A 14,771-nucleotide genomic window follows, 5' to 3' on the forward strand; every position below is an offset into this window, starting at 1 on the left:
AATCTTTAGGTACAACTCTACTGTTCAGTTCAGCCTACCACCCAGAATCAGATGGCCAAACTGAAAGAGTCAACCAAGTTCTAGAATGCCCTGACATATTACAGCAATATTTTCAGAATTTACCGTGATATTTTCTACACCAGTTCATTATCTCCACCACGGTCTTATTTTGAGTGGGAGGGGATGTCACGATTTGTGACGTATTCCTTTCACAAGACACACATTCTATTGAAGAGACACTACCATTGTAATGTACCCTCTCATCAAGGGTCACACCCTTCACAAGGGGTATACATCTCTTCATGCACACACTTTGGTATACACACCTTTTCACGTGTGACTCTTCTCTCTCTATATAAGAGAGGACCAACTGTATGGATAGCACACTATAGACACTCAAGCAATACAAATATTCCTTGTTCTCTGCTATTTCAGTCTCTTTCCTGTTCCTTAGCACATTTCTAAATATAGTAAATCTAGGATTTCTTACAATCTTAGTAGTTGTGTCTTTTTTCTTTGATGGCTACATGACCATGGGTCGATGTAAATTTTCAACCTTGAATATATGTTTCCTTTGCAGGGACTCTGAAGGAAGTGATGATCGACAACGTGGGTGCACCAGGTTCTCAAAGCAAAGGGGTATCCATTGTAACGTGATTGACATGGTCGAGCTTATATTGTTGTCTTTTTTAATATGTGGATCTCAAGGGTGTGAATTAAATGTGCCATGGTGTTATTGCATGTATGCATGAAGAGTGGTGAAATACAAGGTAACTACATGGCTGGAATGTGGGTAAGTCAAGCATATGTGGAGATTGCATGCTAGGTGGCTACGTAACCTTGAATGGCATGCTTCTAGACTACGTGCATGGAGATGATTATGGGGAGCTACCATCAGGTGGCTAGACACGTCGTGGAAGTCTCTGGGTGTGGGACGAGCATATGAAAAGACTCTGGAGCTCGCTGCGATTCAGGGAGATGGTGGTTGCAGAAGTCAATTCCAAGAAGCTGGCTGCACGCACGGAAGAGAGTCGTTAGAGACAAAGAATAAGCTGTTTTTCATGAAGGCATGCATCGTTTGCGAACCGGATGCTCCCTAATCACACAGCGATGGATTGTGATTAACTTTAGAAGACTGGAGGTTGTCGTTCTTTCTAATAGACACAGAGAAAGAAAGAAATAAATAAATAATTTTTATTAGAGTCTTCAAAAGACCGATGGGTCTATGAGAGTATATATACCTTTGTAAGACTAGAATAAGTCCAATCATACAAATTTAGATTTTTTGTTGTTCTAAAGATCAAAAATCTACAAAGTATATAAAAGAGAAAATGAAAGAGAAGAAAAAAGAGGTAAACAAAAACTTTTATGAAAAACAAAAGGAAGACATACTTAGCAAGCAAAGCAACACTTATTTTTGTTTTCAGCTTATGTTTAATCATTCTAAACATAACTAAGGCCGATACACCATAGATAAAAGACTTCATATCTAACAATGTGCGAACTTTTTTCATTATTTTCCTTGGATTATACCTCTTGTGTAATAGTAAAAAGATCAAATTACTACATTGAGTGATAAAAGACTCCTTAGTTGTACAAAGGCGGGAAAATCTATGGAATTGGGAAGAAATGACTCCATATTTTGCCAAATCAAAAATGTTTGAGTCAATGTGAGGCATTTTTATAATGTATAAACCACTATATTCAGGTTGTTCACGTTTATCGTATATATCAACCTCTAATCCTATGGTAGATTGAGAAAGTCTAAGATCTAAGAAATTACAAAAATCCCCTCTTGAAGTGCAGTTCATTTCACAAGAGTCACGAGGATAGATTCCTTCTCCAAAAGCTCTAGCGTCTTTGTACATAAAGTCTTGAAAGTTAGGAACATCTGGTACAAATAAATCATCTATAAAACGCTTAACTTGACTAAGCTTATGTAAAATGATAGGGCAGGTATTGATAGAAATAAGACGTTGCATAAACTCAAATTCATAAGTGAAAAGATAAAAGTTTGCTAAAAAGACGGCACAATTAGTGCCCATGGGGATTCCTATAACTTGTTGAAACAAAGAATCACCTATTTTGATGTAAAGATTAAGAAAATCTATCCAAGAGCAAACATCTTCCACACTTACTACCTTTGTGTATCTTTTCTTTTTAGAACCTATGTCATGATCTTTATTTTTTAGCCACAAGAAGTCAAAGCATAAGGCTGTTTTCTCAACTTTTAGCACTTTGCATCTATCTTTGTCAAATCTCAGCTTGAAAACTTCAGCCACTAGCTTTTTAATTCTAAACTTCACGTCTTCCAGCTTGATCTTTGTGTAAAGCGTGGTAAAATCATAGGTTTGAAGGAGAATAGGAGACTCTTTTTCCTGAATGCTTCGAGAGGAATTAAAAAATTTTACAACACGAATCACTCCTACAGAGTCATTTAAAATCCAGCTTGAGTGTCTGAATTGCAAGCTAGTGGGGGCTGGCCTATGAGAGGGGAGAAGGTCGTCCTGAACGTCATCGCGCATGCTAATTTCCTTGGGAGAAAGCAGATGTGATTGTGATCATGGCTTATACTTGGATAGACATGGAAGGTTTCCGCTTACGTTGATAGTTGTTGTGGGATTCGAAAGCCTTGTGTAGCCAGATGTTTTCTCTGAAGCTATCGTGGGAGTATTCCTATTATGCTCTAGCCGAGATAGCATGACTTCGGAAAGATCGGTGGGCATTTTCTCTTAGATGACCAACTTTTTGTAATAGTTAATGTGCGTAATTGAAATGGTCAAGAGAAGTAACTGCCAAGGTCTTGGGTGAGGGTGAAATGGCATTGACTAGGTAGTTCTTGAGGGGCCGCCAAGCTAGGTGGGCAGAGCTCATGCAGGAGTTTAATTTAACGATTCGGTACCGAAGAGGAAAAGATAATAAGGTTGCTGATGCGTTGTCTCGCATTATGCACAACCTGAGTTTCACGGTATTAGAGAGTGCTCTAATGACCGAGATCAGAGAAACTCAAAAGGTGGACGAGTTTGTCCAGAGCTTAATATACGATCTGTCCGAAGTCATGCTATCTCGGCTAGAGCATAACAATTCCGATCTGAAGAAGTTTTCCTCCATGGATGTTGTGAATCGTGGTTACTGTGTGTCCATGTGTTTGCTTCCTGTCAGTTGTTTTGGGAACTCGTCAGGAGTCTTTGTGTCATGGATACTCTGCTCTGGGCTGGTGTACAAAGCTCTTTTCTTGGGCACCCACAGAGTCATTTTCTGATCTTCAGGAGTTCCGGCTACAGGTAGTTACCAAGAATGGTTACACATGGTTCTCCTTGTTGAAGAGGATCTATAACTGGTTCTTGAGTATTCCATCTTCCTGTCCTCCTTTTTTTCCCCCCATCACCGTACAACCAATTAATGCACCTTGGAATGTGTGCAAAGACCCGTACAGCCTGCGTTCAGCCTCGGGATGAGTGCCAATAGTCCATACAAGCAGCCAACCCGCCTCAAGGTATGTGCAACAGGTTTGTACGGTCAACCAAAGACCTCGGGCTACATGGAAACAGACGTACAACAGCAATAGCTCCATACATAGCCTCGTATGGCATGCCCGAATGGTTCGTACAGCTCGTACAGCTAGTCAATACACCTTGGGATGCGTGAAAGATATCCGTACGACCTTGAGATGCGTGCCAACAGCCTCGATTTTCATGCAAATGCTCACGGAAGAGAAAAGGATTTCGTGCATCACGTAGCAGCTCCCGAGGTCCAAGGCTAGAGAGAGAAATCCAAGCTAGAGAGAGAAGGTCAACACTTGCAATCACATACACACAAGGGACGGCCACATGGCTCATTAAAGCCTCTAACCCCTTAACAATGACACACTTATGCCTTCCCTTGGGTCAAACATTTAGACCCCTTAATTCCTTGCCTTGGGCCTAGCATTTGGGCCTAGTGGGTGTACTTAGGATTAGACCCTACTTCTCACATCAAACCTTAGGGTTTTTCCGTATCCACGGGTTTATTTGCACATAGATAATCCAATCCCCATGACATGGACTGCATGGCCCAGGCTGGTTTAGGGCCAATTCGAGTCAAGCATCAACCGACCAGACTTGGGTCAACCACCTGGCTGGACCTGGGTCAATCACTTGGGAGGCATATAAAAGGCCCTCCCCCTCCATTGCTGGATGTATCTCTTGGAGCATTTCTCTCCACCTCACTTGGGTGATTCCCCTGCTGTATATATACAATCGCCATTGCCACATTCATGTGTCGATTCTCTCTTTCCATGATGTATGCTTCTGTACTGCACCACTCTCACAAAGTCATCTGTCATTTTTGAATTTCCTGTCATCTGCTGTTGCTACACCATGCATTGGCCTTGATTTTGCTGTTTTGGCTTGTTTGCAGCCCCGAGAGTCAATGCTCAATGATAGTGGTCTAGTGCATCCATGTGGTGCAGGATGTATGTGACTGAACCTCTTGCTACACAAGGAAAGGGGACTCCTGTGAAGACCAAAAGCAACAGAACCCTACCTTCTAGAATAATCTAGCAAGAATGAAGCTGTGACAATCACGATATCAGGCTCCATCAAAAGAGGGACCCTATTTGGCTTTAACATTGAAGGTTGCATGCAGAAACATTGCAGGTTGCATGCAGACTGTCGAATAAATAGGGTCAATGCCCCAATGCAGGGCCATTCCTTAGTTCATCTTTAGGCATTTCGGCCTCTTCCTTGGTGCAGATCAGCAGCCTGTTGGAGAGCAGAGGAGAGTGCTTGTGTGCAGCGCAAGAGGTTGCCACATCAATCAGTCTACAGAAGAATTTGCACCATCCAGGTGCACAGAGAGAGCATCTGAGACTTCGACCGCCTCATCATGCAGATCTACATCCTGTAGGAAAGCCAAACTGGTGCACAGGAGGATCCATAAGAAGATCAGTAGCAGACCTACCTAGAGCAGTCACTGAAGGCTGATGGAGACGAGAGGTGATAGGAGGGTCCTACCAAACTAGGAGCAGCAAACAGAGTCTAATCTTGGTGTCTTACCTCAGCAATTGTTTGTTGTAGGTAATGGTACAGATTTGACAAGGTTTTGTGCTTGGATCTGTTATCTATGTAAGAAACTGCGTCGCTGTACATCTGTGTGTACTTTCTCTCCATACCATATCAGTACCACAGAAAAGATAAAGCCGTCTAGACATGTTTCAAACACAAGCTTTGATCCTCTCCAAAGGAAACTCTTATAATGATAAAATCCCTATAAACCTAGGCTTTACTAAGCACTTAACACACAAAATGTTGTAGTAATTTGCATCTAAGGCATGGCAATTACGGAATGTTAAACAACATTACCACATGCAAGGCAAGGCATCCATAGCTACAACTTCTGGACCATCACTTAGTTATCTATACTATAACTGGAGATTAAAAAACAGATGTGCATTAAAACACTGAAGTCAAACCTGACTGCGCTTGCATTGAAAATACGTGTCTCGTAATCCAACACATTCAGTTGATATTGTTGGACTGTTCTCCCCTGCACAATCCCTGAATGATCTGTTCTCAACCTGGAGGCAGATTGTGCAAAAATGGTTATGAGACAGGGACATACTGAAATGCTCTTTCTAAAAATAATGAAAAGTCAACATATTGCATGCTCAAAAGTAAATAGGATCCGTCATTATATAACTGAGTGTTGACTATGCTGCAAATGTTTGGTGTCTATGAGCTATTGTACAGTACTCAGTATCATTGGTCATAGCTAGAGTCCTTGACTAGAATTGTCATTTATCTTATAGCTTTCGTTTGTTTTATTTTAAAATTCAATTTATAAAATTGGATATATTCTAGTCGTATGAAGGGTGTGTGTGTGTGTGTGTGTGTGTGTGTGTGTGTGTACCTACACGTACGTACGTACATACATACAGTTACACATTTATTTATTTGTTTATCATTATAGATCTAGAAGTCATTTGCTTCAAATAGTACATGACATCATATGTGAGAAATCAACTAGATAAATAAGTATGCCATGCATTGAAGGTTGGTTAAAGTTTGGCTTAGAGTAAGTCTTTCAACCACATATGACTAAAACCATAGTTTTGTATTTATGAAGGGTAGGTTGAAAGGCTTAGTTTGTCCTACCTATTGTTATAAGTACGATTGAAATCATATATTTTTTAATACATGTTTAGTCAAAAGAGCAGATATAGTTTGTGCCACATCTCAACATATACCTTCATAAGACTAGAATAGATCCAATCTTACAAATTAAATAAAAATAACTATGTAAACAAAGCTACACTTATGTTCTCATCAGTACGCAAGCATAAGCTGCCATCTGGGTTTTGATTAGGTAAACCACTGGAATTACTTGGGTAAAAAACTTTGCTAGCCAAAAGGAAGAAACAAAGCAAAAAAATCAGAAAAATGTGTGTGCGTGTGTCCCCACAAAAAAAACCGATTTGACTAAGAGTCATTGGAGCAGCTCATCTACTTGCTTTTCAACATTGCATGCCCAAACTCAAAAATGGGTAGTTGAACGGCTTAGTTCAACCTACCTATTATTATAAAGTTTTATTCATGACGAGTCGTAGGAGCTACGATTTGTGCCACATCTTAGCTTCCCTAAGCTACACTTATGTTCTCATCAGTACCCAAGCACAAGCTACCATCTAGGTTCCGAAAGATTCCAGAATCTCTTGGAATCTCTTGGGTAAACCAAGTGCTTAATAAGCTTGTAGAACTCGTCTTCGGGAATCTCCGTGACCAAATCAACAAAAACTTCGATAGCAAAAAGGGAAAAAAAAGCAAGTGAGTGTGTGTGTCTCCCAAAGAAACGAACTTCATGAAGAGTCATTTGAGCAGCTACAATATCTACTTGCTTTTCAACACCCCATGCCCAGATAAAAATCGAAAATTTTCAAGAACTTTAAGATATTCGCTCTTGCATTTTACCTCTGTCTAATTCATAACTCTGGCAGCGGAATGTGCGATTTTCTTGGTGCAGGGCATTGCCAGTTTCCAGTGACTCTTTACAACCGACGTGGCAATGGCAATAATTAAAAATTCGTTGCATGTGTTTAGGAGAACGTCAAAGCACAACGCCACGAAAAACTACCTTGATGCAATAGGATTCACTAAGGCACTTCACAAGCTCCAGAGCGACGCCCTTGCACGACTTTGCCATGGTCCCGACAAAATGCCTATCAAGAAAGTAATCATCACATGCATCAACTGTTTTTTTAAGAAAGCCCAGAGCCCTTCGAGAAATGCAAGCACTTAATAATTTTACTATATTAGAAGGGAGACTAGCTGGAGATGAAGAAAGCGAATGGTATGATATGAAATTTTCGGATTTTTCCAAGGCCGACCTATTTCGTGCTTGTAAGAAATCTCTCGTGTGTCAAACTGATTCAGATTGTCGACTACTAAATATTTCGGTTTCTTTCAGCATGTTTTGTCACGGCTTCTCACATTTGTCCACAAATTACGAATGTCTTGCATTGAAAGTAATTGTTGGATAAGGATTAATGCCTAGTACTCCAATTCCAAATAAAGAAGACAATCATCCAAGTAGGGGCTAAAACTCCTGGGTGTGTATGTGTCGATGTCTTGACTTCAAGCCCCAACCGCACCTCAGGATTCTGTCTTGATCACCTCGTATGGGGGCGCTATTGGCACTTTCAATATCAGTACAATGCCAAAAAAACAAGAAAACACAACCTCATAACACACCGTCAAAGGATGCCCAAGTACTACCCTATGTGTCGGTGCCCAAAAAAGAGTCCTCGGCAGTCATGAATGGGCGCACCCCAATACACATTAGCTCCCCTTCTGCCTATTTTCTTTATTTTTCCTGTAATTTGTCATAAACAACCTGGGTAGCTTGCTATTTTAAGAGGAGGGTTCATGGGTTTTAAAAAATTAAGTGCCCACCCATGGGCACTCCTTTTACACACCACCCAACAATGGTTTCGTAATTTGCGAGACCATGAACACCCGGGGATTGGCAAATCTGAAGGGTGCCCATGGTTGGGCAACCAAGCACTTGGGGAGGTTAGGATGTGGAGTCCACATAGGCTGGAGTGTGGAAAGAGATGCCTGCCTATTGCCCGCCCATCGTCAAAAAACTTTCCTCCTATTAATCTCGGTGTCTAAACAGCCTATTTCTGCCAACAGCGTTTCGACAAAGCAACTAAAACGTGTGGGTATCTAGGTACCCATACTGAGTTCAAGCCTCAAAGACAACTCATGGCTCTATCTTAGCCACCCCGTATGGGCCATTATTGGCACGTAGAACGCCCAAAAAAAAAAGTTATCCAATAATTCGGGTCCAATCATAGGCCTTTCTTTGCAGAATGGCCATTGGGTCTCCTCTTCTTGAAAAGGATGACAACATTGTTGGCTCTTAGTGTACTTGATCTTAGGGCGGTTACACACCGCTTCGTGCCCACCCAAGCTTTGGCAAGCATGAGCAGTGTGTGAATTACACAGCAACCAGGCACGATTAGATTTAAAAATGCTCCATTTTATCACAAGCACATGAAAACGCCCAGGCTGGTGGACTACTCCTTGAACGTCATGTCTTCAATTCCTATTGTCAGAGGCTTAGCAAGCGGTGGGCGGGGGGGGCTATGCCTACCCGAGAACCTTGGGCGCTCCTTTTTTTAACGATAAATTGTGCCTTGCCACATGGATGCCACATAGAGGCATGCCCCTTTATTAGCATGGGCGGCGCCTGGTGTGTAAACTCTCTTACAACAATTATTTTTGTGAACATGATAAATAATTTTAAAGTTAGTATCCCATTGTTTTTTTATAAGATGGATAGTTTGATCTATCATTGTCACATTCTTCAATGCAAAGATGCACGTGTGTAGATGATGCATAAATTGAGAAGTATTGGCCCTCCAAATGGGGTGGAAGGAGTGCCCACGTGAGTGTATTTTTGCTAGACTCTTCTCTACATGCTCCACACAATCCACAATCCATATGCATGCAAAATGCCCATACTCACACACCATGAATGACACGAGAGGGTGCAACCCTCATGCCTCTTGGGATCACATCCCTTGGGCATACCCCATTATTCTACCCTTAGCCTATGACCCTTTATGCCTACCATTGATTAATGCAATACCCATGCACAATGCTACCCTTTCCTAACCATCCTAGGACCTAATGCATACGTGGACGCTTTATTATATTCAATTGGCCAATTTACAATGTTACAACCATAGGGTAATTGCCAGATTCCCTAAAATGATCCACTAGGATCTAATACAAATAATCATATCGTGACATGCCCTCTTGCTTAGAGAAGTAGATGTCCTCATTTGTGTGCCTTCAAATAATCTTCAACAAGTGCGGGGTAATCCTTCAAGTGATCTTCATCGAACCATTGGCCATCTTCCATAGGATATCCTTTAAACTTTACCAAGTATCGAGATCTCTGTCTATTCCTGGTACTCCTGACCTCATGGAATAGTATTCGTTCCAGAACAAGTAATTCTACCCCATCTTTAAGTTCTGGTTCTTCTTCTTCAATAGGCCTCACCGGTGGTTCACCTTTAAATGGCTTCAAGATGCTAACATGAAAACCATTCTTCATCCTCCAACTGGTAGGCAATGTCAACCTATATGATGTTGGAGTTCCTTCTAGATGTATAACCTCTGAAACCTAGAAAGGTCCATAATATTTTACTGCTAGCTTTACAAACTTGGTATTTCCTCGAATTGTCTTTATACGCCTCTTGTCAATCTTTAAAAGGACCCAATCTCCCTTCTCATAATGTACATCCTTTCGCTTCTTATTCTCGCAGGCTTCTTGTACACTTCTTGAGCTCACTGAATATGTGATTTAACTTGTGTAAGTACTTCCTGCACATCTTCAACAAACTGATCAACTGCCAAAATCATGTCTCCTAAATGTGCAATGGGTGTGGGAAGGACTTGGCCATAGATGATCTCAAATGGTGCCTTGCAGGTAGCAGAATGGGTAGAGTTGTTATACACAAACTCTAATAAAGGTGAATATAATTCCCATAGGGTAGGATTGTCATGGACATAACTATGTAACAGCAGTTGGATAATAGCTTGGTTACTATTTCACTTTGTCCATCAATCGATGGGTGATATGTAGTGGAGAATTGCAATTTAGTTCCGAAGTCCTCAAAAAGAGCTTGCCAGAATTGGCTTTGGAACTTATAACAGTAGGGATTTTCTCATTTTGTGTCCTTGTCTTTGGGAATCCTGACACAAAGTCCATAGTAATATGCTCCCATCTTTCACTAGGTATGGGTAATGGCTGAAGTAATCCTGGTGTCTTACCATGATCACTCTTAACTTTTTGACAAGTTAAGCACTATTGGACTAAAGTAGTTACGTCCTTTTCTCAATGCTGACCAATAAAAATATCTTTCAATTCTATCAATGGTTCCTCTAATACCTCTATGTCCAGAATAGGGACTAGTAGGCATCTCTTCAAAAACTAGGGATCTAAAAGTGGAGGGTACACAGATGAAATGTCCTCTAAGAAGATACCCATCATGAATTGCATATCCCTCTAAGGAATCACCTTGTCCTTGAAGTAACACATCATAGATAGTCCCAAATTCTTTATCACCTTTGTAGGCATCCTTCATTTCACTAAGAGATTCTTCTCTCACTATGGAGACATATTTTACACTCGGTCTATGACTTAGTGCATCTGCAACTATGTTCTCCTTACTAGCTTGATATTCTAACTAAGGTTGTCTAAACCCTTGGAGATATCCACTTGATTTGCCCAGGTGAAACTAATGGTTGAGAAAAGAAATGTTTAATACTTTGATGATCTGTCTTAACCTTGAAGTCGGATCCATAAAGATAATGTCTCCATAAGTTCAAAGCATGAACTATGGCTAATAGTTCCTTCTCATGCGTGCTATACTTTAATTCAGCACTTTGAAGTTTTCGACTTTCAAAGGCTATGGGATGTCCCTCTTGCATTAATACAGCTCCAATGGATGTACCACTAGCTTCTGTACATATAAATAAGAAAGGCTTATCAAAATCCGGCAAAACTAACACAGGGCTAGTCATTAAAGCAACCTTCAAATCCTCAAAGGCACTCGAATGTCTATCACCCCAGTGATACATTGATTGCTTCTTAAGTAGATCAATAAGTGGTGATGCGATCTTAGACAAATTCAAGATGAATCTCCTATAATAGCTACATAAACCAAGAAAAGATCTTAGTTCATGTACATTCGTAGGGATAGGCCATTCCTTTATAGCTTTCACCTTGGTTGGATCAACCTGAATTAAATATTCTATTTCCTTCTTAAAGAACTCACTCTTTTTAATATTTAGGAAGGGTTGGTTTTCTTGAAGCAATTCCATCACTTGTGCAAGATGTTTCTTATGTTCTTCTTCATTTTAGCTAAAAATTAGAATATCATCAAAGAACACAACTACAAACTTGCCTGTGTATGGTCGAAGAACTCTTCTCATTAGCCTACAAAAGATAGCAGGTGCATTAGTCAACCTAAAGGACATAACTATAAATTCATAATGTCTTGTTTGTGTTCTAAAGGCAATCTTATGCACGTCTTCTGCCCTCATTCTAACTCGATGATATCCCGACTTTAAATCCAATTGGCTAAATACCCTGGCACCTTTCAAGGAGTCTAACAAGTTGTCAACTCTAGGTATAGGAAACCTATTCTTAATTCTCAACTTGTTAAGGGCTCTATTATCAATACACATCCTAAAGGTTCCATCCTTCTTCTTTACTAAAAGGACTAGAGCTCCAAAAGGCGAACTACTTGGCCTGATTAGACCTTTCTCTAACAAGTCCGCAACTTGCTTTTCCACCTCCTCTAGCTCTACCTTATTCATTCGATAGGGAGCTCTACATGGAGGAGAGGACCCTGGAATCAACTCAATCGTATGATCTTCAGGTCTAGAGATAAGGCAACTCATGCCGATCGTCACTAGCAAATTGATCATCGAATTGCTTAAGGAACTCTAAATGTTGATGTTCCCGATCACTATGTTTGGGCTTCACTTCCCTGACATATATCACACTACAACTCACTCCCTTACGTAACTTTCTTTTAGCTCTAGTATGAGATATGAGCGAAATATGGGAAATATCTCGCTCACCTTTTAAGGTGATCCTCGTACCTTGGTGCTCAAAGGTACAAGTATGTTTCCTTACATCCATAGATGGTTGGAAATCATACCTCCAAGACTTGCCTAGGATCATATCAACTTCCTGCAGAGGAGCAACAAGAAAGTCTCTACGATCTTCATACTTTTAAATCTCGAAGAGGAAGTTCTTGACTTTAGAAGTACATTGCTCTTCATTCCCTCTAAAAGCACCACTAATACTCATATCCCTCAAAGGCCATTTCTTAGCTTGTACTATATTAGCCAACTGATCTGAGATAATATCGTAGTTCCTACCATCATACGATGATACGTTGACCCCCAACATATCCATGTAACTTAAATAAGTTGTGTCGACCAAAGGTGTGAAACAAACTAGCATTATTGCTCTTTTTATTATTTTTAATATTTTTACAAGAAGGTTCACCCTCTTGCTTAGGGTGAGAAGCCCTAGTTACATTGGTCTTACCCATCTTCTTCTTTAACTCTGGACAATCATAGAATCTATGGTTTGTCAACTTTTTGCATCCACTTGTCACGTTCTTCAATGTAGAGATGCACATGTGTGTAGATGATGCATAAATTGAGAAGTATTGGCCTTCCAAATGGGGTGGAAAAAGTGCCCACGTGAGTGTATTTTTGCTAGACTCTTCTCTACATGCTCCACACAATCCACAATCCATATGCATGCAAAATGCCCATACTCACACACCATGAATGACACGAGAGGGTGCAACCCTCATGCCTCTCGGGATCACATCCCTTGGGCATACCCCATTATTATACCCTTAGCCTATGACCCTTTATGCCTACCATTGATTAATGCAATACCCATGCACAATGCTACCCTTTCCTAACCATCCTAGGACCTAATGCATACGTGCAAATTTTATTATATTCAATTGGCCAATTTACAATGTTACAACCATAGGGTAATCGCCAGATTCCCTAGAATGATCCACTAGGATCTAATACAAATAATCATGTCATGACAATCATCCCATATAAGATTTGAATCTCGATACGAGATTCTCTCCTATTCTTGAAAAGAATGGCAACATTGTCCGATCCTAGTGTACTTGGTCTTACAACAATTATTTTTGTGAACATATACAAATTTAAAATTAGTATTCCATAGCTTTTTTATAAGATTGATAGGTTTAAATGACTTGAAAATTATTGTTTCGGGAATATCATAATGTGAAAATTGGTACTATCTTTAATGCTACCATTCATTTTGATTGACCTTGTACACTTTGGAGAGTCATTTTACAAATCATCAATCTAGAAAGTTGAAGGGGTTAGACACTAACCTACATCCATCCAGTACAACACAACTAGGTGTTTATAACTTCGTTCATAATACTAGGACTAGAGGCATTGAAGCCTAAAGCAATTGTTATCCATATCACAATTTTAAAAATCAATCATTTGTAAGAAGCATACACAAGACAAAAGCCAAAGACACAGCCAACCATAAAGCTAATAAGAAAGGTTGTTTACCAATCATAAAACCCTCAAGAAAATACCTTTAATAAAAAGAAAGATCATTGATTTTAAGGGTTTTCTTAACAAATTGAACAAGCAATTGAATAACAATATGTGGAAGAAAGAAACTTCTTTTTATAAAAAAAACATTATCAAGAAACAAAGATTGGGATCTTAAGAAAAGGCAAACACTGTGGTCACCTACAAGGAAAATAAGATCAAACAGATTTAAGAGAGAGTGATTTCTTTTGTAAAGATTAAAAACTCAAAAAAGAGAGAGAACTCTTGCAAGTGTTGAACATCATTTGAAACTAAGGTGCAAACCTCAAAAAATAAGTCCACTTAGGAGATCCAGTAATTGTAAAGGATGTACATTGCATTTGTGACAATGTGTACAAAGGAGTTATAGAAATGGGCATGTCCCACATGTAAAGACTAGGTGTAAACAGCCTATTCGGCTTCCAAAGTTAGGGTTATGTATATAACCCTGTAAGACATCTTTATGAAGTAGAAAAATGTACACTTGTATATCATCCTAGACTTGTGGTGGCTGCCTTAATCTTCCTCTCTCTCATAACTCCTCCCACTTCTCTCAACATGGGATTAGAGTTTTTGGTCTAGCTCTTGTCCCCTTCATGCTCAAGGTCAATTTGTTTATTTTCCATGTAGCTCTTTCCTTGTTGAGTGTTTCTAGCCATATTGCATCCTTTAGTTCACACTTTCTTAAAGATTTTGGTATTAGTAGCCCCTGAAACAAAGTGCGATTTTGAAACTTTTAGTATTTTGCCAATGTGAGAGACCGTTCTCCATGTTAGTGTCAGTTAGTTGAGAGGACACCCTCTGTTCTTTCAATAATTCAAGTGTAGATGGCCATGCGATAGAGCACATTCATTTTATTTTTGACACCATTAGCCGAGACTTCTTCTTGATCTTAGAGTTTGAGCCAAGAGGCTGCACATAGGTGGTGCCCCTAATAGTATTCCTTTTTTCAAGATCTCAAAGAACCTTGGTTGCACTGCAAGGGCCAATGCAAGGGTCATCCCCCAACCTCCATTCAATAGTGCCAACTGTGCTTTCAAGCCCCAAGGTTTGTAAAGCCTCCAAGGGCCTTGTTAGCAGCTTCATGAGATGACATGT

At 40.0% G+C, this 14,771-nt stretch overlaps 1 protein-coding gene across 1 annotated transcript in view; it reads right to left on the bottom strand.

The window, feature by feature from the left end:
* LOC147890295 (cytochrome C oxidase assembly factor) overlaps positions 1-7,516 on the bottom strand; it is a 55,968-nt gene extending 48,452 nt beyond the window's left edge. Inside the window, exons 1-3 of the mRNA XM_087390950.1 lie at positions 7,364-7,516; positions 7,111-7,195; positions 5,453-5,557 (exon numbers count right to left, since the gene is read on the bottom strand). Of these exons, the coding sequence (XP_087247076.1) occupies positions 5,453-5,557; positions 7,111-7,179 (174 nt within the window). The 5' untranslated portion in view covers positions 7,180-7,195; positions 7,364-7,516. The remainder of the gene's footprint in view (positions 1-5,452; positions 5,558-7,110; positions 7,196-7,363) is intronic.
* Positions 7,517-14,771: the final 7,255 nt, after the last annotated feature.

The sequence above is a fragment of the Dipteris shenzhenensis genome, chromosome 19 (assembly GCF_047967505.1).
Source record: "Dipteris shenzhenensis isolate YYH24624 ecotype China chromosome 19, Dip_SZ_1.0, whole genome shotgun sequence".
Classification (NCBI taxonomy): domain Eukaryota; kingdom Viridiplantae; phylum Streptophyta; class Polypodiopsida; order Gleicheniales; family Dipteridaceae; genus Dipteris; species Dipteris shenzhenensis.